The following is a 25,517-nucleotide window of genomic DNA, read 5'->3' as shown; positions in this document are numbered from 1 at the left end:
ACCTCAGGTGATCTACCCACCTTGGCCTCCCAGGGTCTTGGGATTACAGGCGTGAGCCACCATGCCCAGGCAGTAGTGTTTTCTTTTCTTTCTTTTTTTTGTTTCATTATACTTTAAGTTCTGAGATACATGTGCAGAATGTGCAGGTTTGTTACATAGTGATACGCGTGCCATGGTGGTTTGCTGCACCCATCAACCCATCATCTACATTAGGTATTTCTCCTAATGCTCTCCCTCCCCTAGCTCCCCACCCAGTAGTGCTTTCTTAATTCGTTTTGGTACACCTATGTATACTTAAGATTTATGATATCTTGTGTTATATGGAGAAGCTGCTATGGGGATCGTTTACAGATTGTTAAACCCTAAAAAGTACCTGGGATACCTTGTATTCCTTAGAAGTCTTGAAACTCCCAACAGATTTGCATTCATTCACAAATTTTTTTGAGCACCTCCTATGGTGGTGGTTGTTCCATGTTCTGGGTTCACACTGGCATAAAAGACAAGATCCCTGTACTCAGTGGTGCTTACCTTTTAGTAGGATAATTAATAAACAAAATGAATTAATGACCTAAAGATCCTATGTCAATTTTTAGCTTTTTTTTCCTTTTTGGATTTCATCACTCCCTTAGGAAATGAAGCTACCATCGCATCCCACAACCAGTGAGTTTGATGAGCTGTGTCAGTTGGATTTTTACTTGGGTATATTTTATATCTGCCACAAGAGATGATACTTCATTTATGAGTCTAAGTTGGATTATTTCCCAAGCCCCATTCGGAAGCCTTCATTGGACTTTATTCTCCAATTGTAGCCGGTGATCTAGGAACCTTTAACAAGTTCCTAGCCTCACAGTTCAGTTGAGGATAGGGACAAATAAGCAACAATTACAAGTTTAGGTGCCATGATAGAGGAAGTACAAAGTACTCTAGGTACAGGAAAGATTTCCCTAAGGAGGTGATAGTTATACAAGCTGAGGCCCAAAAAGTTAGAAGGAAGAATGTTCCAAATGGAAGGAAGAGCATGTTTGAAATCTTGGAGATGAGAAAGAATGGTGAGCTCAAGGAACTGAAATAAGTTTAGTATGGTAGGAACTAAGAGTCTGAAGATGGTGAGTAGTGAAGGGTTTGTTGTTTCATATGATGCTTGAAAGGTAAGCAGTGGGCCGAGTACGGTGGCTCACACCTGAAATCCCAGCACTTTGGGAAGCCAAGACAGGAGGATCGCTTGAGCCCAGTAGTTCAAGACCAGCCTGGGCAACATGGCAAAACCCCTCTCTACAAAAAATACAAAAATAAGCTGGACGTGGTGACACGCACCTATGGTCCCAGCTACGCGGGGATCGCTTGAGCTGTAGAAGGCGGAGGTCACAATGAGGCGGGATTGTGCCATTGCACTCTAGCCTGGGAGACAGAGACCCTGTCTCAAAAAAAGACAGATAAGCAGTGATAAGATCCTGTACCTTCTAAAATCTTTATCTTAAGTGGGGGTAGAGTGTTACATGATAAGATAGGCATTTTGAAAGCATCTCTCTGGTGGCAATGTAGAGTGGATTAGAAACAACAAGAATAGTGGCAGGAAGACAAATTTGGAAGCTGTTGTAGTAGTTTAGCTGAGAGGAGATGATGGCAAGGACTATGGTAGTCCATCCAACGATGGAGCGAGGTGGGCAAGGTAAAGAACTATTTTTTTTTTTTGAGACAGAGTCTCGCTCTGTCGCCCAGGCTGGTGTGCAGTGGCGCGATCTCGGCTCACTGCAAGCTTCGCCTCCCTGGTTCACGCCATTCTCCTGCCTCAGCCTCCCAAGTAGCTGGGACTACAGGCGCCCACCACCACGCCAGCTAATTTTTTGTATTTTTAGTAGAGATGGGGTTTCACCCTGTTAGCCAGGATGGTCTGGATCTCCTGACCTCGTGATCCACCCGCCTCGGCCTCCCAAAGTGCTGGGATTACAGGCGTGAGCCACCACACCCGGCCAGTAAAGAACTATTAAGAGAGAATTAATAGAACTTGGTGATTGCTTGGATATAAGGACTGAGGTAGGAGGAATAGTCACAGTTGGGTGTTGGTGCTAATCCCTGAGAGAGAGCTCAAAGTGAGAAGTGGGGAGAAGAGTGGTGAGCAGTTCAGTATTGAATGTGTTGAATTTAAATTACTATGAGTAGGATGTTCAAAAAGAGCTGTCTAGGAGGCAGAGTGGAAGAGTATGCCCCCAAAAGAGTGGAAGAGTATGGCCCCAAAGGAGACTGGAAAGGAGAACAGGAGGAAGTCATGGACGCAAAGGGAAGATTGTTAAAGAAGGGAAGGTTGCTCGCCGTGCGCGGTGGCTCACGTCTGTAATCCCAGCACTTTGGGAGGCTGAGGCAGGCGGATCACAGGGCCAGAAGATCGAGACCATCCTGGCTAACATGGTGAAACCCCGTCTCTACTAAAAATACAAAAAATTAGCCGGGCATGGTGGCGGGCGCCTGTAGTCCCAGCTACTCGGGAGGCTGAGGCAGGAGAATGGCCTGAACCTGGGAGGCAGAGCTTGCAGTGAGCCGAGATCATGCCACTGCACTCCAGCCTGGGTGGCAGAGCGAGACTCTGTCTCAAAAAAAAAAAAAAACAAAGGGAAGGTTGCTGAACACATCAACTGATGCTGAAAGATCAAGTAAGAAAAGGCCAAGATCAAGGGGCGAGGAGATTGTCACTTTATGAGAGAACTGTCAGTGGAGTACAGAGAAGGGTGCAAGTGAGACTGCAGTGTTGAGAGAATATAGATAGCTTTTCAGCATACTTTCTTACAGGTGGAGAAGAGAAAGGGAGGGTGCTGGCTGACTTGTATTCCAAGTTCCTTGAGAGGAGGATGAATGTCCTATTTATCTGTGTTATTGAGTATTGTATCTGGTCTATTTTCTTGAACAAATTTTACATCCTAAGTTTCCTGAGAATAGGAATGATCTCACTTATCCTTGTACTCAGAGCCTAGCACAATATGCATTCAGTAAGTGATTGACTTTTTAAAATTTTTAGTAGAGATGGGGTATCTGTGTTGTCCAGACTAGTCTCCAGCTCCTGGCCTAAAGCAATCCTCCCTCCTTGGCCCCCCAGAGTGGTAGGATTACGGGCGTGAGCCACTGCACCTACCTATGATTACTTGTTCAATGAATCAGAAAAGATATTTCCATATTTTTGAACTAAAAAATAAAACTTTTTTTCCTTATAGATAAAGCATATGATGGCTTTCATTGAACAAGAAGCCAATGAGAAAGCAGAAGAAATAGATGCAAAGGTGAGATTCATTTTCTAGTTTTAAGAAGTTATCAAGGTTTCCATATTGTTTTGCTTTGCTAAATAATATTGTTAGTAAAACTGCTTAACAACAGATTGCATCGGACTGATAAAAATGTCTCTTCCTTCCCTCCCTCCCCTCCTTCCTTCCTTCATTTTTTTTTTTTTTTTTTTTTTTTGAGACCAAGTTTCACTCTTGTCGCCCAGGCTGAAGTGCAATGGCGCGATCTCGGCTCACTGCAACCTCCGCCTCCCAGGTTCAAGTGATTCTCCTACCTCAGCCTCCCGAGTAGCTGAGATTACAGGCATGTGCCACCAAACCCAGCTAATATTTGTATTTTTAGTAGAGACGGGGTTTCACCGTGTTGGCCAGGATGGTCTCAATCTCTTGACCTTGTGATCTGCCTACCTCGTCCTCCCCAAGTGCTGGGATTACAGGTATGAGCCACAGTGCCTGGCCCCTTCTTTCATTTTGAGACAGTCTCGCTTCGTCACTGGGACTGCAGTGCAGTGGCCTGATCTCAGCTCACTGCAACCTCTGCCTCCCGGGTTCAAGTGATTCTCCTGCCTCAGCCTCCCAAGTAGCTGGGACTACAGGCATGCACCATCACACGTGTCTAATTTTTGTATTTTTAGTAGAGACAGGGTTTCACCATGTTGGCCAGGCTGGTCTTGAACTCCTGACCTCAGATGATCCACCCGCTTGGGCCTCCCAAAGTGCTGGGATTACAGGTGTGAAACACCGTGCCCAGCCCTATTTATTTACTATTTTTTTTTTTTTTTTTTGAGATGGAGTCTCGCTCTGTCGCCCAGGCTGGAGTGCAGTGGCCAGATCTTGGCTCACTGCAAGCTCCACCTCCCAGGTTCACACAATTCTCTTGCCTCAGCCTCCTGAGTAGCTGGAATTACAGACATCCGCCACCACGCCTGGCTAATTTTTTGTATTTTTAGTAGAGACAAGGTTTCACCACATTAGCCAGGATGGTCTCGATCTCCTGACCTCGTGATCTGCCTGCCTCAGCCTCCCAAAGTGCTGGGATTACAGGCATAAGCCACCACACCCGGCCTTTATTTACTTTTTAATTTAAATTTTACCTTAATAAATTCCTCATTGGAAATGTCTGTATCTTTAACATTAAAAAATAAATTTTCCTTTCTAATTGTTGTGATGCCAATAAGTGTCCTGAAATTTTATGTTAGAGGGTAGAAAAGTAATGTATGATTCATTTTCTCATGGAAACCAAAATTCAGATATTTAACAACCGTGGCGAACTGTGATAGGTGACTAGAGAAGGTTGTAGTGTTTCATTGTTTAGCTTTTTTGTTAATCTGTGCTCATTGCAAAAAAGTAAAGTTTGGGCCGGGATTGGTGGCTCACGCCTGTAATCCCAGCACTTTGGGAGGCCAAGGCAGGCGGATCACCTGAGGTCAGGAGTTCAAGACCAGCCTGGCCAACATGGTGAAACTCCATGTCTACTAAAAATACAAAAATTAGCTGGGCATGGTGGTGTGTGCCTGTCATCCCAGCTCCTCGGGAGGCTGGGGCGGGAGAATCGCTTGATCCCAGAATGCAGAGGTTGCAGTCAGCAGAGATCGTGCCACTGCACTCCAGCCTGGACAACAGAGTGAGACCTTGTCTCAAAAAATTAAAAAATAAAAAATAAAAAGTTTGGAAGTATATAGGGTATAAAATGAAAACCCCACCCATTACAAAGGTGACCTTCCATCAGCATTTAGAAGTTTTATATATATTTCCAGTTGCACATTGCTTATGCCAATTTATATTCCTTAACAGTATATCAAAATGTTCTTTTCCCAAGGTATAATCATAACACGCATTTTTTAAAGCTTGCCTTAAAAATATTACCAAAATATGGCCGGGGCGGTGGCTCATACCTGTAATCCCAGCACTTTGGGAGGCTGACACAGGTGGATCACCTGAGGTCAGGAGTTCAAGACCAGCCTGGCCAACATGTTGAAACCCCATCTCTACAAAAAATACAAAAATTAGTTGGGTGTGGTGGTGCACGCCTGTAGTCTCAGCTACTCAGGAGGCTGAGGCAGGAGAATCACTTGAACCCGGGAGGTGGAGGTTGCAGTGAGCTGAGATCGCACCACTGCACTCCATCCAGCCTGGGTGACAGAGTGAGACTCTGTCTCAAGAAAAAAATCAGTAAATAAAATATGACCAAGATATATTGTTTAATATTTTCATTGTCCTTTTAGTACAGCCTTAAATTTTTATGTGCCTGGTACTCTAGAAATAAAACTCTCTGAAACCTTGGGCTATTTGACTAGTTTATCATTTGAAGAAGAAAAGACTATTTTCCCTCTCACTAATACATAACAGCTGATAGGATATTGCTTAATATTGTTTTGATGGTGATAGTTTCTTGTATGACTCTTTCTGGATCAAATACAGAAGTCCTATTTCAGCTATTATTTCAGGAAATGCATTTCTTTTTTTTTTTTTTTTTTTGAGCTGGAGTTTCATTCTTGTTGCCCAGACTGGAGTACAGTGGCGCGATCTCGGCTCACCACAACCTCCACCTCCCGAGTTCAAGCAATTCTCCTGCCTCAGCCTCCCAAGTAGCTGGGACTACAGGCGCACGCCACCACGCCCAGCTAATTTTTTGTATTTTAGTAGAGATGGGGTTTTACTGTGTTGCCCAGGCTGGTCTTGAACTCCTGAACTCAGGCAGTCCACCTGCCTTGGCCTCCCAAAGTGCTAGGATTACTGGCGTGAGCCACCGCACCTGGCCTCAGTAAATGCATTTCCGTCTCAAATATTTATTTATTTTATTTATTTTTGAGACGGAGTCTCCCTCTATTGCCCAGGCTGGAGTACAGTGGTGCAATGTCGGCTCACTACAACCTCCACCTCCTGGGTTCAAGCAATTCTCTTGCTTTAGCCTCCTGAGTAGCTGGGATTACAGGTCCCTGCCACCATGCCCAGCTAAATTTTTTATATTTTTAATAGCGATGGGGTTTCACCATATTGGCCAGGCTGCTGTGGAACTCCTGACCTCATGATCCGCCAGCTTCAGCCTCCCAAAGTGCTGGGATTACAGGCATGAGCCACCACGCCCGGCTTTTGTTTGTTTGTTTGTTTGTTTGTTTTTTGAGATGGCGTCTTGCACTGTCGCCCGGGCTGGAGTGCAATGGCACGATCTCAGCTCACTGCAACCTCTGCCTTCCAGGTTCAAGTGATTTTCCTGCCTTAGCCTCCTGAGTACCTGGGACTACAGGCACCTGCCACCACGCCCAGCTAATTTTTTATATTTTTAGTAGAGATGGAGTTTCACTGTGTTAGCCAGGGTGATCTTGATCTCCTGACCTCACGATCCGCCCACCTTAGCCTCCCAAAGTGTTGGGATTACAGGCGTTAGCCACCGCGCCAGGCCAATTTTTGTATTCTTAGTAGAGATGGGGTTTCACCATGTTGGCCAGACTGGTCTCGAACTCTTGACCTCATGATCCGCCCGCCTCGGCCTTTCAAAGTGCTGGGATTGCAGGCGTGAGCCACCTCTGTCGCCCAGGCTGGAGTGCAGCAGCGTAATCTCTGCTCACTCTAACCTCTGCCTCCTGGGTTCAAGAGATTCTCCTGCCTTAGCTTCTGGGTAGCTGGGATTACAGGCGCCTACCCAGGCCCAGGTAATTTTTGTGTTTTTAGGAGAGACGGGCTTTCACCATGTTGGCCAGGCTCATCTTGGAACTCCTGACCTCAAGTGATCCGCCTACCTCGGCCTCCCAAAGTGCTGGGATTATAGGCGTGAGCCACTCTACCTGGCCTGTTTACGTATAATAAAATAACGTATAAAAAATTAATATTTTTTTTGGATGGAGTCTTGCTCTGTCACCCAGGCTAGAGTGCAGTGGCATGATCTCGGCTCACTGTAACCTCTGCCTCCTGGCTTCAAGCAATTCTCCTGCCTCAGCCTCCCAAGTATCTTGAACTACAGGCGCCCGCCACCACGCCTGGCTAATTTTTGTATTTTTAGTAGAGATGGGGTTTCACTATGTTGGCCAGGCTGGTCTTGAACTCCCGACCTTGTGATCCGCCTGCCTAAGCCTCCGAAACTGCTGAGATTATAGGCGTGAGCCATGGCGCCCAGCCCATAATTTATATTTTTAAATATATGCGACACTTACCCATGAGGGAAAAAAAATTTTTTTTTTTTTTTTGAAACGTCTCGTTCTGCTGCCCAGGCGTGATCTCGGTTCACTGCAAGTTCCGCCTGCCGGGTTCACGCCATTCTCCTGCCTCAGCCTCCCGAGTAGCTGGGACTACAGGCGCCTGCCACCACGCCCGCCTAATTTTTTGTATTTTTTAGTAGAGACGGTGTTTCACCGTGTTAGCCAGGATGGTCTCGATCTCCTGACCTCATGATCCGCCTGCCTCTGCCTCCCAAAGTGCTGGGATTACAGGTGTGAGCCACCGTGCCCAGCCAACTTTTTTTTTTTTTTAAGAAGAGTTCGCTTTTGTTGCCCAGGCTGGAGTGCAATGGCGTGATCTCAGCTCACTGCAACCTCCACCTCCTGGGTTCAAGCATTTCTCCTACCTCTCCCTCTTGAGTATCTGGGATTACAGGCACGTGCCACCATGCGCGGCTAATTTGTGTGTGTGTGTGTGTGTGTATTTTTAGTAGAGATGGGATTTCTCCATGTTAGTCAGGCTGGTCTCGAACTCCCGACCTCAGGTGATCTGCCCGCCTCAGCCCCCCAAAGTGCTGGGATGGCAGGCGTTAGGCCACCATGCCTAGCCTTTATTTTTTATTTTTATTTTTTTAGATGGAGTTTCCCCTCTTCTTCCCCAAGCTAGAGTGCAGTGGCACGATCTTGGCTCACCGCAACCTCCGCCTCCGAGGTTCAAGCGATTCTTCTCCCTCGGCCTTCCGACTAGCTGGGATTACAGGCATGCGCCGCCACGCCTGGCCAGTTTTATATTTTTAGTAGAGACGAGGTTTCTCTATGTTGATCAGGCCAATCTCAAACTCCTGACCTTAGGTGATCTGTCTGCCTTGGCCTCCCAAAGTGCTGGGATTACAGGCGTGAGCCACTGCGCCCAGCCAACTTTTTAATTTTTTTAACTTCATTTTACAAGAGAGGACACTAAGCCTGAGGTTACTCGACCACATTTTATGGGCAGTAATCTGGATCTTTGTGTTTTTTTGAGACAGAGTTCTGCTCTGTCGCCCAGGCTAGAGTGCAGTGGCACGATCTCCACTCGCTGCAAGCTCCGCCTCCCGGGTTCACGCCATTGTCCTGCCTCAGCCTCCTGAGTAGCTGGGACTACAGGCGCCTGCCACCGCGCCCGGCTAATTTTTTGTATTTTTAGTAGAGACAGGGTTTCACCGTGTTAGCCAGGACGATCTCGATCTCCTGACCTCATGATCCACCCACCTCGGCCTCCCAAAGTATTGGGATTATAGGCGTGAGGCACCGCACCCGGCCAGGATCTTCTAAACTTTCAAGTTCTGTGTCATATTTATTGGCCCACCAGTAAGCTAATGGATTAAGTTTCGAACGTGTGGTAATTTTTTTCATGAGCAGAATATTCTACCCAATTATATCCTTTAGTAACTTGTCGGTTACTGTTATCCTTGACGAAATTTTTAGTTTCCTAGTACGTCATTTATAATGAAAATTGCTGATCTTTCCTTTTGAATAAATTAGAATCCTTGAAAATGAATCACAATAAATTTTCTGTTTTATATATGAAATTAGTGTTCATAAGCAAGTAACGCAGGTCACCAGCTGTTTAAAACTGTTAATCAAAACTTGATGTAATGAATTAATATTGACTAATTTCCCTCTAGGCAGAAGAAGAGTTCAACATAGAGAAAGGTCGGCTTGTGCAAACCCAAAGACTAAAGATTATGGAATATTATGAGAAGAAAGAGAAACAGATTGAGCAGCAGAAGAAAATGTAAGTAGATCCTGGTGGCAGTAAGTATTAAGCTAAGAAGTTTTCTGAAGTCATGAGATGAAGACAGAGCAGGCGCTTTGGAGTCAGGCATATATAGATTCAGGTCTTAACTCGACCACCTACTACTAATCTGACAAACTGTTTAACTTCTCTTTCTTCATTTGTGAAAATTGAAGCTTGACAGTATTATTCAAAGATTAAACTGCAGGCTGGGCAAGGTGGCTCACGCTTGTAATCCTGGTGCTTTGGGGAGGCCAAGGGAGGAGGATTGCTTGAGCCCAGGAGTTCGAGTTCTTTCTCTACAGTTTTAAGTTGTTACTAACGCTATTTTTCAATACCGTTTTGCAGTCAGATGTCCAATTTGATGAATCAAGCGAGACTCAAAGTCCTCAGAGCAAGAGATGACCTTATCACAGTGAGTAATTAGCCCCTATTAGTTATAAAATTATTACATGTTTATTCATTTGCCTGTTGTAAATTACTAGTTAACATTAATTAAGGAGTTGATTGAATAATTTTTAGAGAGAAAACATTCCAATTATTATAATAAATACAAAAGTGAATAAGAGCCAAGGCCTGTATTGAAGGACCTTCTGATCTAAAGAGCATGTAAGACTCTCCTGGATTATAGCACACACTATGGGTGGACCGCACAGTAGTACATGAGGGTACAGGGACCAATGAGACTGGAACCATAGGATGGTTAATACAGAGGCCATGAGTGTGAGGCTGAAGAGCTTCACCTGTTTTCAACAGAAAGCCGTGGAAACTTTTGTATTATTTTGTGGAGAATATCATAAATAAGGCTCATGATATAAGCGTGCAGGCTAAATTTAACAGGGAAGAGGCTGGAAAAAAGAAAACCATATGGAAAGTATTATAGTCCTCTAAGGAAGAGGGCAGAAACCTTCAGAAGCATACCACTTCATTGAGAAAGTGTAGAGCTATTTGGATTATATTCATAAGCCAAACAGGGATGCCTGCTGTTTCCACTGTTACTCATTGTGACTGTGGAGGCCCTAGATTCCTTATGAGTTGGAGAAATGAGAGTTACATAAATATTGGGATAGAAGAAACAAAATTACCATCTTTGCAGATATGGTTATTCAAGCAGAAAATATAAGGTTCAAAAAACATAAGATCCTATAACTAATCCAGCAATGTGACTGGCTACAAACACAATAGGAAATGAATAGTTTTCCTGTATGCCAACAATAACCAGTTTGCAAGTAAAATAAAAAGTAGATCTCTCTATAATAGCTACTGAAATTATTAAATTACTAGGAGTAAGTCCTATATGAAAACAGCTATAAAACTAAAAATATAGAACTTGAAAAAATGGAAGACATACTGTTTTCTTAGATGAGAAAGAAACACAAACCAGTATTCCAAGTTGTCAGTTCTTATTAATTGATGGTGGCAGTGAGAACTGAGTAGCAGTGTTAGTGTTGATGGATTTTACAGGAAGACTTTCCAGACATTCATTGACTCTGCCTTTTCTTCCAAGTCCATCACTAAATTCTGAGTATCAGGTGTGGATAGACTAGGAGAATGGTGGCTCCATTAACAAAAATGGGAAGTCAAGATGCTGAAATGTTTCGTTAAGAAAAATAACTAGTTCTTTTTTCTGTTTGTTTGTTTTGGCATCCCTGGGTGGGCTGGACTTTTGGACATGTTTGAGGGACCAAGAAACCTCCAGACGTAAGTGTCAGTGAGGATGTTAAGTGTAAAGGACTGATATTTAGGACACCATAGAGATGATTTACTAACATAACTCCTATATTACTTCATATAATAAAAGTTGCCCCAAATTTAAGTGCTTTATCTGCTTTGAAACTCCAGGAATGTGAGAAAATACAAAATCTGTTGCCAATTTATCTTGCCACATGGGATTAGTTCATCCCCTTTAAAATACAAAAGAAAGAGTCAAGAGTTTCCTGGGGAAATGTTGCCTGCAAAATGTTACTAGCTCAGGACAACTGTTATTTTGCGTCTTCACTAAAGCGTCAATAATCAGGAGTTGATTTCCTTCCAGGGGATTCAAATTCCTTTAGCAACTTGGATTGACTGAATTAATTTATAACAGGCTTTTACAATAATAATATGTCTTAGGGAAGGTAGTTTGTTGTAGAAGGGCTTGGGGCTTAAGAGTCAGTCAGCTATGAGTTTAAATGTCAACTCTGCCATATTCGTTTGTCTAAATTACTGTTTCTGACCCTCGGTTTTCTCTTGTATTCATTATCTATGTTATGTATATTCATTATGATGTTTGGTTCAGAGTGCTTATGAGAATCGAATGAGAGAACACATTTAAGTCCTCTGGCATGTAACATTTGTCATATCGTGTTTAAAAAATGTTAGTTCCCTTTCTCCAACCCCATCTCCGTCTCCACCAGTGATAACCCTTCCTTCTAATAATAGGCCTGTGTAGATAAAATATTCTTAGCTTATTGGGTGCTAATGCCCAGAAAGCCTCTTGACTATAGTCTTTTCATTATTTATGCCCAAAGTAAGAAATGACAACTGTGACATCTACTGCATAGATATTATTATTTGTACAATTCAAAAAAGTTTAGAGGCATGTAATGTTAATGTCTTGGCAGCATTCCTAAATATAAGTAGCAAGGGCTATAACACACAAGGTTATAGCAAAAGATTATAGTCTTAGCTAGTTAATAGGCTTTGTAATTAGGTTTTTTATTTGGTTTGTTTTTTTATGCCACCTTTTTGAAGGTTAATAATATTAAGAGTGGAAAAGATTCTGAGAAAGATCATCTAACATATTATAGAAATGGTTTTGATGATACATTCTCTGATGCTGTCCTGCCTTAGATGGTATACCGACCTTTCATAACTGGATGTAAACAACCCATAGGTCTAGTGGATTTGACTTTACTTGTAATTTTAACTTGTTATTTATTGCCCTTATTTTCTCTTTGCTTTAATTTTTTAATCCACTTGTTTATATTTTATTAGTTATTTTTTCTAATTTGCTTTTTAAAAAACGTAATTAACGTTTTCATTAGATATACTTCTGTAAGCTGCCTTAAATCTATTAGAATATATAAATAATTACTAGTTGGCTTTTAGAAGGAATTTTTTTTTTTTTAAGAGGCATGGTCTGGCTATGTTGCCCAGGCTGGAATGCAATGGTGCAGTCATAGCTCACAAACTCCTGGGCTCAAGCAGTCCATCCCACCTCAGCCTCCTATGTAGCTGGGATTACAGGCAAGAGCCACCATGCCTGGCCTCAGAGGGAAAATTTGAAGTGGCATAGATAAGAAAACTTGACACCTAAAATTCAGATCATTCATTCATTTATCAAATACTTCAATGTCGGTGCTTCTCAACTTTTTTCCCTTCTCTCTGGAATATTCATATGGTTATTTTACATTTTAGTAACATCTCTCATGACACAGTGGTTTTCAAATTTTGAGGTGGAGGATATTAAAAGAAAGTGTGGGGCTGGGCGTGGTGGCTCAGGCCTGTAATCCCAGCACTTTGGGAGGCCGAGGCAGGCGGATCACGAGGTCAGGAGATTGAGACCATCCTGGCTAACAACGGTGAAACCACGTCTCCACTAAAAATACAAAAAATTAGCCGGGCGTGGTGGCGGGCGCCTGTAGTCCCAGCTACTTGGGAGGCTGAGGCAGGAGAAAGGCGTGAACCCAGGAGGCGGAGCTTGCAGTGAGCCGAGATCGCACCACTGCACTCCAGCCTGGGTGACAGAGCAAGACTCCGTCTCAAAAAAAAAAAAAAAAAAAGAGCAGGATGGGCATGGTGGCTCACGCCTGTAATCCCAGCACTTTGGGAGGACGAGGCGGATGGATCACTTGAGGCCAGGAGTTTGAGACCAGCCCGGCCAATGTGGTGCCCTGTCTCTACTAAAAATACAAAAAAATTAGCTGGGTGTGGTGGCGGGCGCCTATAGTCCCAGCTACTCGAGAGGCTGAGGCAGGAGAATTGCTTGAACCTGGGAGGCGGAGGTTGCAATGAGCTGAGATCCCGTCATTGCACTCCAGCCTGGGCGACAGAGTGAGACTCCGCTCAAAAAAGGGAAAAAAAAGGAAGTGCAGTTGTATGGAATGAATTTTTTTTTGTTTGTTTTGTTTTGTTTTGTTTTGTTTTTTGAGACGGAGTCTCGCTCTATCGCCCAGGCTGGAGTGCAGTGGCGTGATATCAGCTCACTGCAGACTCTGCCTCCCGGGTTCACGCCAGTCTCCTGCCTCAGCCTCCTGAGTAGCTGGGACTACAGGCGCCCGCCACTGCGCCCGGCTAATTTTTTGTATTTTTAGTACAGACAGGGTTTCACCGTGTTAGCCAGGATGGTCTCGATTTCCTGACCTCGTGATCTGCCCGCCTCGGCCTCCCAAAGTGCTGGGATTACAGGCGTGAGCCACTGCTCCCGGCCAATGAATGTGTTTTAATTTCAATTTAGGATAGTTTTCCAAAATACAGTAATCCATCATATTCTTTCAGAGATGGGCTAGCCAGCTGCCATGGCTCATGCCTGTGGTCACAGCACTTTATGAGGCCAAGGTGGGAGTGTGGCTTGAGGCCAAGAGTTTGAGACCAGTCTGATAAATATAGGGAGACCCTGTCTGTACAAAAAATTTTTTAAAATTAGCAAGGTGTGGTAGCGCATGCCTGTGGTCCCAGCTACTCTGGAGGCTGAGATGGGAGAATCACTTGAGCCCAAGAGTTTGAGGCTCCCGTGAGCTGTGATTATGCCACTGCATTCCAGCATAAATGACACAGGGACACCCTGTCTCTAAAAATAATAAATAATAGAAACAAAAAGAAATGGGCTAGAGAAAAATAATTCTTTTTATGACCTTGAAAGACAAAGCAGTCATTCAGTTTATACCACATGTCTTTCCCGGATTTAGTCACTCTGAGTTTGTCTGCTGACTTTAAAATTGTTGCAAACAAAATTCTGGTTTTGGTACTCATGTTATCCCTCAGTTGTCACTCTTCTATTTTCATGTCATAACTCAGTTGGGTTCCCTTGAGGCACTAAGCTGTTTGAATTTAACAGTACATTTATCCCATGCGTCCCGTATCGTGCTGGCCCCTCTAGGACTCTGCAGTCTAATAGGACCTGGACAAGATAATATATCTCCACTACAGCTGTTTGAGCATGACTTGAAGTATTAGTCATGGGATAGGATACAGAATGGAGAGAGCAGTGTGAGTGAAAAACCGAGACCTGAATTTGACATGTGTGGGAAACGGAGGTAGTCTGGCAGAGTGGGGAGTGGGCAGAGAACAGGCCACATATTAGGGTCTAATTAGAAGGGCCTTGAGTGTCTGCTGAAGAATATGGACTTCATCCTTTTGGCTAATTCTCTAACTTTAATGGGCATAAAAATCACCTGGGGGACCTTGTTAAAATGCAGATGTTCATTCCCATTTCCAGAGACTTTTATATTCTAGTCAGGAGTCAGCATTTAAACCAGCAGCTCCGGGTAATCTTGGTGCAGGTAGTCTGAGAACCACACTTTGAGAAATAGTGTTTAATGGTTACATTTGTGTTAGAGAAACCTCACTGGTGACCATGTGGAGTAGAAACAAGGAGGGTATGGCTTACCTTCCAGGTCGAGAAGTAGAATGGTGGCAGCAGAAAGAGAAGACAGGCCTATTCCAGAGATCCTAAAAAGGTAGGAATCTGTAGGACTTGGTGACTTACAGTTGTGATGAGTGAATGCAAAGGAGTCAAGAATGACATAAGAGTTTGTAGTCTAGGCAACTGGTAGATGGAATGAAGATTAGAAATATGGGAAGAACAGGCTGGGCGTGGTGGCTCACGCCTGTAATCCCAGCACTTTGGGAGGCCGAGGCAGGCGGATCGTGAGGTCAGGAGATCGAGATCATCCTGGCAAACATGGTGAAACCCCATCTCTACTAAAAATACAAAAATTAGCTGGGCCTGGTGGGGGGTGCCTGTAATCCCAGCTACTTGGGAGGCTGAGGCAGGAGAATTGCTTGAACCAGGGAGTCAGACGTTGCAGTAAGCCAGGATCACGCCACTGCACTCCAGCCTGGCGACAGAGTGAGACTTCATGTCAAAAAAAAAAAAAAAAAAAAAAAAGAAATATAGGGAAGAACAGGTAAAGGATGGTGAAAAAAATCATTGTGTTTGAATTGCCTTAGGATTCCAGGTGAAGCTCTATGAGTCTGTTAGGAGAGAAGAGGAGTTTATGTGGAGACAACACAGAAGTCCCTGCTGGAGCTGTGGTTTTGGATGGAGAATTAGAAGAGAAGCGGACCAAAAAAACTGAGAAGCATCAGATTTAATAGAAAATAAATTGCTAAGGAAACGTGGGGGAAAGCAGTTATGTTGGAGAATACAGAGAAGCCAAGGGAATGGCAAACTCAAAATGGTCTCTAATACAGTGTTCAATGTTTGAGAGAATCACAGTGGGAAGAGCATGGTGGTCTTTGGATTTGGCAGTCAAGATGTCGTTTTTCACATTTGCCAGAGCAGTTTCATTGGACTGATGAAGGCAGAAAGCCAGATTGTTATGGCGTGAGAAGGGAGAAGTGCGTGTGAGGTGAGGAGCTGAAGGCAGCGTGCGTGGCCTGTTCACAAGCTGGGCTGTGTGTTTTAATCTCTTTTGGAACAAATCCAAGTATACTGTTGCATGCAACTTGAATTCAGTATATAGCTTGAGCTTTTATATTATTTCTCTGACTTATAATGAGAAGTTTGAGAAGATAAACATTTATGTAATTTCAGTTATTCTAAAGATACTTGTTTCTTTTTTAACCGCTTACAGTCTTAACTTCTTGCCATCATTGAACCCTGTAAATAAGAGATGTGGAGAGTTGAGGAAACAGACTGTGAAATGATACCGATCAAACAGGATTCAATCTGCATAAAAGCACACATACATGCTTTGAGTGGATTTTGCTATTTCTAAACTTTTTACTTCTAGTTTTATCCATAGAATAAGAAGTTGTGAAAGGAAAGGAAGTTGTCACGCAGTTAGAAAAGGATATTGACAAAAGATGGAAGGAAGGGGAAAAATACAGAACTGGGGTAAAAATTAAAAGAAAATAGGCAAGTTGTTTGGTGCTTTGGTCTAAGTTGCATAATCCTTTATAGATATTTTTCTGTGTTGATCCTTTTTCCTTGCCTGCCCAGGTGTTTTCCAGGATTAAGAGCGTACGCTTTGGAATTCCTTTGAGGTTTAAGTTCCATTTTTACCATTCCCAGCTGTTCAGTAGGCAGATTTTTAAACCCCATTTTACTCCTTTGAACCCTTCATTTCTTACTAAAAAGTAGGAGAAGGCCAGGCACCATCCCTCATGCCTATAATCCCCACACTTTGGGAGGCTGAGGCAGGAGGATAGCTTGAGCCCAGGCATTCAAGACCAGCCCGGGCAACACAGTAAGACCTTGTCTCTACTAAAAATTTAAAAAATGTAGCCAGGCGTGGTGGTGTCCCAGCTACTCTGGAGGCAGAGGCAGGAGGATTGAGCTATGATTGTGCCACTGTACTTCAGCCTGGATGACAGAGCAATGCCCTGTCTCAAAAAAAAAAAAAAAAAAGAGAGAAACATCTACCTAAAGCTTATTTAGAAAAAAATTAGATCACCTAGGTAAAGTGACTAGTATAATGCCTAAAACAAAATGAGTGTTGAGTGAATGATAGTTCTTTATTATCATTTCCCCAAACCGCAAAACTTACAAGTTTTCTTTTTTCTTTTTCTTTTTGAGACGGAGTTTCGCTCTTGTTGCCCAGGCTGGAGTGCAGTGGTGCGATCTCGGCTCACTGCAACCTCCGCCTCATGGGTTCAAGTGATTCTCCTGCCTCAGCCTCCCGAGTAGCTGGGACTACAGGCATGTGCCACCACGCCAGGCTAATTTTGTATTTTTAGAAGAGATGGGGTTTTTCCATGTAGGCCAGGCCGGTCTCAAACTCCCGACCTCAGGTGATCTGCCTGCCTCGGCCTGCCAAAGTGCTGGGATTACAGTCGTGAGCCACCATGCCTAGCCATAAGTTTTCTTTTCTTTTCTTTTCTTTTTTTTTTTTTTTTTTTTTTTGAGATGAAGTCTCACTCTTGTCCCCCAGGCTGGAGTGCAATGGCGTGATCTCAACTCACTGCAGCCTCCGCCACCCGGGTTCAAGCGATTCTCCTGCCTCAGCCTCCCCAGTAGCTGGGATTCACCATGCCCTACTAATTTTTTGTATTTTAGGTAGAGACCTCAAGTCAGGAGTTCAAGACTAGCCCGGCCAACATGGTGAAACTCCATCTCTACTAAAAATACAAAAATTAGCTGGGCGAGGTGGTGCACACCTGTAACACTCGGGAGGCTGAGGTGGGAGAATCGCTTGAACCCGGGAGGTGGAGGTTGCAGTGAGTTAAGATCAGGCCACTGCACTCCAGCCTGGGCGACAGAGCGAGACTCCGTCTTCAAAATAATAATAATAATGTTTCTTTAAAATAACTATCATACAGTATGATTACTTTTTCTCCATTTAACAAGTGGTGTGCTCTGTTTAACTTTACTTACAATTATAAATGAGTGAAAGTATGATTCATTGACCAATATATGGCATTAAATCTTGTTTGTTTTAGGGACAGAGTATGTATTATAAACCAAAATCTTAGAATAAATAAATAATGTTTAAGTGTTAAAAGGTTCTAAAGACAGAAACTATATTTATCACTTGGTATTTGGAATCTTTGCATTTGGGGCTTAAGAAAGTCAAATGGCCAGGTGTGGTGGCTCACGCCTGTAATCCCAGCACTTTGGGAGGCTGAGGCAGGCGGATCACGAGGTTAGGAGATTGAGACCATCCTGGCTAACACGGTGCAACCCCATCTCTACTAAAAATACAAAAAAATTAGCTGGGTGTGGTGGCGTGCGCCTGTAGTCCCAGCCACTTGGGAGGCTGAGACAGAAGAATTGCTTGAACCCAGGAGGCAGAGGTTACAGTGAGCTGAGATCGTGCCACTGCACTCCAGCCTGGGCAACAGAGCGAGACTGTCTCAAAAAAAAAAAAAAAAAAGACTTGAGTTTTCTTTTAGCCCTTAAGCCTTATTACTTAACAAATGATATCCAGTGTGTTCTCAGCCATATGAGATTTGTTTCCTGATAGTATTCCTATTTTAGTTATTTTTATTATAGAAGTCAGTGTTTATTGGAGACAGATTAGAAAATACAAACTAACCAAGAAAATTGAGGCTGGATATGTTGGCACACTCCTGTAATCCCAGCACTTTGGGAGATCGAGGTGGGAAGATCGCTTGAGGCCAGGAGTTCAAGAGCAGCCTGGGTAATATAGCAAGACTCCATCTCTATAAAAAATAAAATAATATTAGCTGGGTGTAGTGGTACACGCCTGTGGTCCCAGATATTGAGGAGGTTGAAGCGGGAAGATCACTTGAGCCTGGATGGTCAAGGCTGTAGAGAGCCATGATTGTATCACTGCATTGCAGCCTGGGCAACAGAGCAAGACCCTGTCTCAAAAACAAACAAAGAGGGCTGAGTGCGGTGGCTCATGCCTGTAATCCCAGCACTTTGGGAGGCCAAGGCAGGCGGATCACCTGAGGTCAGGAGTTAGAGACCAGCCTGGCCAACATGGTGAAACCTTGTCTCTACTAAAAATACAAGAATTAGCTGGGCGTGGTGGTGGGCGCCTGTAGTCTCATCTACTCAGGAGGCTGAGGCAGGAGAATTGCTTGAACCCATGGGCGGAGGTTGCAGTGAGCCGAGATTGCACCATTGCACTCCAGCCTGGGTTAGAAGAGCGAAACTCCATCTCAAAAACAAACAAACAAAATTGAAATTATTCGTAATCTGGCCTTCCAAAGGTAGACTGTTGGTATTTCGATCCATAGCCAGACATCTGTTTTTTTTTTCCTTAAAAAAAATGGGGTAATCTTGTATAACCGTTCAATAGCTTGATTTTCAAAGTTACATCGCACGCATCTTTCCATGTCAGTCACTTGTGTCGATTTCTGAACTGATGGTTACCTGAGCTATTCTCTGCTAGGCCGTGGACTCCCTGGGAGCAGAGATGGTGTTACATGCTTCCTTGTACCCAGCACAGCCCCTGCTTTATCTCAGATCTCAGGGAATGTGTGTTGAATGAAAATCCAGCAATAAAATGTGAGGCAGCTGAGCATGAGCCAGGATCAGCCTCACAGTGGGTTCTGAGCCGACTGCCCAGATGTGTAGATAACTTTTATTTTTTCTAATCTTTGTAGGACCTACTAAATGAAGCAAAACAGAGACTCAGCAAGGTGGTAAAAGATACAACCAGGTACCAAGTGCTGCTGGATGGACTGGTTCTCCAGGTACCCTCATAGACCAGATCTACTGTTGATAGCCACAGTTCTGAGAAAATTTAGAATGCCTGTTAGAGACCAGCTCTATTTTTTCCTGCTTTCTCATTTCTCTAGTTTTTTTCCTTTCACCCTTTTTTTTTTCTTTTAGCTTTTTTACTTTCACTCTTGACCATATCTAAAATGTGTGCTGCATAGGAAAATAGTAAATCTGTCTGGTTGGATAAGACTTCCAGGCCTACTACTCAATTATGTAGTCTTACATGACTTAAGGGTCAAATTTGCTTGCAATGGCTAGCTTTAAATTCCCTTAATTTGATTTTGCCACTAAAATACTTGCTTTAGATTTAGGATTCAGACCAAACACTGTATATGTTTTAATTGTTTACTGCTGAGCTGTGAATCCTTATTTTACTTATGTTAATTACAATAATATTTGTCCTCAGCTTGGTTGATGTAATATAAGATGTCTGCATGAATTTTGTTTCTATCACCAAAGGTTTGGGTTCATTTATCTGGTTTGGGATAGATAGATCTTTCCATGGTCTCATGTGGTATATGCCATCTGTTAGTGGAACTTAGCAGGGGAAATTTTTCCAACCTAAATGAAAGAACTGTAGAAGCATCTTATTTTACTGTTGCTTTATTTTATTTTATTTTTATTTTTGGAGACAGAGTCTCACTCTGTCAGCCAGGCAGGAGTGCATTGACATCATCTCTGTTTACTTCAACCTCCATCTCCTGGGTTCAAGCCATTCTCTTGCCTTAGCCTCCTGAGTAAGCTGGGATTATAGGCACATACCATCATGCCAGGCTAATTTTTTGTATTTTTAGTAGAGATGGGGTTTTGCCTTGTTGCCTAGGCTGGTCTCGAACTTCTGAGCTCAGGCAATCTGCCCGCCTTGGCCTTCCAAAGTGTTAGGATTACAGACCTGAGCCACTGTGCCCGGCCTGTTGCTTTGTTTTATAGTTTGCATTTTCTACTGACTGTATCTACTATTTCTTCCAGGGTTTGTACCAGTTGCTGGAGCCCCGAATGATTGTTCGTTGCAGGAAACAAGATTTCCCTCTGGTAAAGGTAAAGAACTTAGGATAATTTTTTCCCTCCCTCCCTCCCCCCTCCCTTTCTTCCTTCCCCTCTCTCTCTCTTTCTTTTCCTTCCTTCCTTCTTTTCTTTTTTTTTTTTGGTGGAGTCTCACTCTGTTGCCCAGGATGGAGTGCAATGGTGGGATCTCCACTCACCTGCAACCTCTGCCTGCCGGGTTCAAGCGATTCTCCTGCCTCAACCTTCCAAGTAGACTAGCTGGAATTACAAGCGTGCGCCACCATGCCTGACTAATTTTTGTATTTTTAGTAGAGGGGGGGTTTCACCATGTTGGCCAGGCTGGTCTCGAACTCCAGGCTGGTCCTCAAACTCAGGTGATCCACCCGCCTCGTCCTCCCAAAGTGCTGGGATTACAGGCATGAGCCACCGCGCCTGGCCGTAAAAACCCACTTCTATCTTTTATTCCAGGGATCTAGTTTCCTTTTTTTTTTTTTTTTTTTTTTGAGATGGAGTTTCGCTCTCATTTCCCAGGCTGGAGTGCAATGGTGCGATCTCGGCTCACTGCAACCTCTGCCCCCCCGGGTTCAAGCAATTCTCCTGCCTCAGCCTCCCAGGTAGCTGGGATTACAGGCATGCACCACCATGCCTGGCTAATTTTTTGTATCTTTAGTAGAGACAGGGTTTCACCGTGTTGGCCAGGCTGGTCTCAAACTCCTGACCTTGTGACCTGCCTGTCTCAGCCTCCCAAAGTGTTGGGATTACAGGTGTGAGCCACCGTGCCCTGCCTTTCTTTTTTTTTTTAATTGTGGTAAAATACACATACCATTTTAACCATACATTGTGCCATTAAGTACATTTACAATATTGTGCAGCCATCACCACCATCCATCTTCAGAACTTTTCCATTTTCCCGTACTGAAACTTTGTGCTCATTAAACACTAACTCTCCATTATTTCTCTTCTCTTCTCCCCCATTCACCTCATATAAGTGGAAACATTCAGTATTTGTCCTTTTGTGACTGTTTCATTTCACTTAGCATAATGCCTTCAAGGTCCCTGTAGTGTGGGTCAGAATGGCCTTCCTTTGTAAGGCTGAATAATATTCCACGGTATGGATGCCCCACGTTGTGTTTATCCGTTCATCTGTCACTGGACACTTGGGTTACTCCCACCTTTTGGCTGTTGTGAATAATGCTGCTGCAAACATGGGTATACGGATATCTGTCCTGCTTTCTATCCGTTTGTCTGTATACCCAGAAGTAGAATTGCTGGATCATGTGGTAATTCTGTACTTCATTTTTTGAGGACCTGTTATACTGTTACTTTGATAAGAACCATCCTTATGGGTATGGCATGGCACCGCTGTTTCTGGTGCCTGCTGTCTCCCCCTCATCTGCAACTGCCAGTTTAAGCTCATGTCAGCAGCCAAACTTCTCTTCCCTCCCTTCTCTCCTTACCTACCCCCAGCTTCTAACACTCTCAGTTGGGGGGAATAATGTATCTTCCTCCTGCTGATCCATGTTTCAAATCTAATAACTGCCTCTGGTGTGTTTAATCACCTGCCAAGCCCTGTTAAATCTTGACAGAAACCATTCACATCTCTTCCCTCCTGTGTGCAGACTGTCATTTTTCCTCAGTGGCCGTGCCGTTTTACATTCCCACCAGCGGTGCCTCTGTTCTTTTACATGGGATAAATGGAGGTATCCTTGCTTATATAGTCTGTTGAGTTTTTGGATACTTGCTTCATAGTTCCTAGTGACACCTCTCATTGTGTTCTATACTTCCAGGCTGCAGTGCAGAAGGCAATTCCTATGTACAAAATTGCCACCAAAAACGATGTTGATGTCCAAATTGACCAGGAGTCCTACCTGCCTGAAGACATGTAAGGAGTATTCCTGCTGCTAACAGCTACCTTCTCTCCCTGGGAGAGTGGCCTTTATACCAGGCCTTTTTTAAATGGTATTTTCACCAACACACTCTTAGACACAAGGCTAGAGCTGTGGTGTGTTCTACTTGCAGCCGTTCCTGTTGTTCTTGCAGTGCTCTCTTGCTCTCCCTTGCTGGCTGGCTACATATACTCTAAAAGTCTAGTTTGGCCGGGTGCAGTGGCTCACGCCTGTAATCCCAACACTTTGGGAGGCCGAGGCAGGCAGATCACAAGGTCAAGAGATCGAGACCATCCTGGCCAACATGGCCTAGGGAGCTAGACTCCCTATCATACCAGTCCACCCTCTGCTCAGTCCAGTCCTGTCTCTACTAAAAATACAAAAATTAGCTGAGCGTGGTGGCACGCGCCTGTAGTCCCAGCTACCCAGGAGGCTGAGGCAGGAGAATTGCTTGAATCCAGGAGGCGGAGGTTGTAGCGAGCCAAGAACACGCCACTCACTGGACTCCAGTATGGCGACAGAGCAAGACTGCATCTCAGAAAAAAAAACAAGTCTGGTTTATGGTCACTGCTTTCCTTCTGCGGGGAGGTGGCCCCCAGAATGAAAGCTAGGACCAGATCTCTGTATTGGATGCTGAGGTAGATACTCCCTCCTTCTAAGTAATAGTTACCAAAACAAGAATTGTGTATGCCTGGTAGTTAGGTTCCTTAGAGATAGAATTGCAAGTATGAGTGGTATTTTTATGACTGTGAGGAAATGACAGAACATTTCTGGGATCAGTGTTCCTAACAAGCTTCGTGTAGTTGGGGTAGGCGGTAGAAACTCCTGACAAGGGGAGAGCCAGTGCCATTTTCTCGATTTCACTGGCCTGTCTGAGGCCACCTAGCCACACTACTGACTAACATTGAAGAAAGTCCCTTGGACACTTTTTTTTTTTAAGATAGGCAGTCTCACTCTGTCACCCAGGCTGGAGTACAGTGGCATGATCTTGGCTCACTGCAACCTCTGCCTCCCTGGTTCAAGCGATTTTCCTGCCTTAGCCTCCTGAGTAGCTGGGACTACAGGCGCCTGCCACCACGCCCAGCTAATTTTTTTGTATTTTTAGTAGAGATGGGGTTTCACCGTGTTAGCCAGGATGGTCTCGATCTCCTGACATTGTGATCTGCCCACCTCGGCCTCTCAAAGAGCTGGGATTACAGGCGTGAGCCACTGCACTCAGCCTCTTTTTTTGTTGTTGTTGTTGTTTTTTGAGTCAGGGTCTCTTTCTATCACCCAAGCTGGAGTGCAGTGGTGTGATCTCGGCTTGCCGCAACCTCTGCCTCCTGGGTTCAAGCAATTCTCCTGCCTCAGTCTCTCAAGTAGCTGGGACTACAGGCACGCCCCACCATGCCCAGCTAATTTTTTATTTTTAGTGGAGACAGGCTTTCGCCATGTTGGCCAGGCTGGCCTCAAACTTGAGTTTGGGAGCACCTCGGCCTCCCAAAGTGCTGGGATTACAGGGGTGAGCTACCACGCCCAGCCAGCAGTGGCATCTTTTATCAGACACACATGCAGTTGTGATAGGGCCTCATCAGTAATGAGCAGGATTGGGCTTAAGAAAACATTCAGATGAGGACTGAGTGATTTGCAAACTGAGATGAAATCTTCTCTTTTTCATTTTGTTGGGGAGGGCTGGCTGTGATAATTAAAACAGGTTTTGTAACATAAAATCAAATTGACACAGGCTGGGCGCGGTGACTCACTCCTGTAATCCCAACACTTGTGGAGGCAGAGGTGGGCGGATCACCTGAGGTCAGGAGTTCAAGACCAGCCTGGCCAACATGGTGAAACCCCGTCTCTACAACAATACAAAAATTAGCCAGGCGTGATGGCAGGTGCCTGTAATCCCAGCTACTGGGGAGGCTGACGCAGGAGAATTGCTTGAACTCGGGAGGCGGAGGTTGCAGTGAGCCAAGATCGCACCATTGCACTCCTGCCTGGGCAACAGAGCGAGTCTCAAAAAAAAAAAAAAAACAAATTGACACATAGTGTCACTTGGTAAATGACAGTTATTGAGATGAATACAGTCAGTTCTCTGTATCTTTGGGGTCCACACCTGTGAATTCAACCAACTTTTTCTTTTCACTCCCTAAACATTACAGTATAACAACCATTTACATCGTATTAGCTATTTTAAGTGCTGTAGACATGATTTGCAGTATAGGGGAGGATGTGTGATGGTTGTATGCAAATACTGCACTGTTTCATATAATGGACATCTGGGCGGGGACTGGGGTTTCCTGAAACCAACTGTGCGTTACATCTTCAGAAGCTTTTTCAGTTCCTTTCAAGCCTGTTGCTTAGGTTGCGCAGTCTACACACCAAGACAAGGGCATTCCTCTGCGGGAGTAAAGGGTACCATGTATCTTTCTCAAGTCTTTGAAAATGATTATTTCCTGTGCTTTTTTTTTTGCAGAGCTGGTGGAGTTGAGATCTATAATGGAGATCGTAAAATAAAGGTTTCCAACACCCTGGAAAGCCGGCTGGATCTCATAGCCCAGCAGGTGAGTGTGGGGGTACTTCTTGGTAGTTGGTCTGCTGTTACTTTGAAGTGGGACAGAGAACATGTGTCCATTCACTGGTATTTGGGATTTGTTGCTGTCTTTCCACAGTTTTGGACATTTTCTCAAAAAAGAATGAGAATTGGGCATGTAGTAGCATTTGCTGAGGTGGTAACATTTACATGAGGGTGAATTTGGGGTCAGAACAAGGGTTTTGTTGACCTAGGATTCGAATATGTACATTTTACTACATGTAAGGTGCTGACAAATTCTTTCTCTAACAGGAGTGATGGGAACTAAAGGAAATACTTGTGTTTTTTTGTTTTGTTTTGCTTTTTTGAGATGGAGTTTCACTCTTTTTTGCGCAGGCTGGAGTGCAGTCTCGGCTCACTGCAACTTCCACCTCCCAGGTTCAAGCGATTCTCCTGCTTCAGCCTCCCAAGTAGCTGGGATTACAGGCACATGCCACCACACCCGGCTAATTTTGTATTTTTAGTAGAGACGGGGTTTCACCATGTTGGCCAGGCTGTTCTCAAATTCCTGACCTCAG

The 25,517-nt window shown here is 44.1% G+C and overlaps 1 protein-coding gene across 2 annotated transcripts in view; it reads left to right on the top strand.

The window, feature by feature from the left end:
• The window catches only part of ATP6V1E1 (ATPase H+ transporting V1 subunit E1), a 33,432-nt gene that overhangs the window by 6,104 nt on the left and 1,811 nt on the right, over positions 1 to 25,517 (top strand). The window contains exons 2-8 of one of the 2 annotated variants that reach the window (XM_004062979.5): positions 3,204 to 3,269; positions 9,088 to 9,197; positions 9,546 to 9,612; positions 19,419 to 19,508; positions 20,506 to 20,574; positions 22,329 to 22,423; positions 24,883 to 24,970. In XM_004062979.5, the coding sequence (XP_004063027.1) occupies positions 3,204 to 3,269; positions 9,088 to 9,197; positions 9,546 to 9,612; positions 19,419 to 19,508; positions 20,506 to 20,574; positions 22,329 to 22,423; positions 24,883 to 24,970 (585 nt within the window). The remainder of the gene's footprint in view (positions 1 to 3,203; positions 3,270 to 9,087; positions 9,198 to 9,545; positions 9,613 to 19,418; positions 19,509 to 20,505; positions 20,575 to 22,328; positions 22,424 to 24,882; positions 24,971 to 25,517) is intronic. The other variant, XM_063704959.1, reaches the window with a different exon arrangement.

The sequence above is a fragment of the Gorilla gorilla genome, chromosome 23 (genome assembly GCF_029281585.2).
Source record: "Gorilla gorilla gorilla isolate KB3781 chromosome 23, NHGRI_mGorGor1-v2.1_pri, whole genome shotgun sequence".
Classification (NCBI taxonomy): Eukaryota; Metazoa; Chordata; class Mammalia; order Primates; family Hominidae; genus Gorilla; species Gorilla gorilla.
Note: the sequence above shows the minus strand (reverse complement) of the source record. Positions and strands in the feature narration are given on the sequence as shown.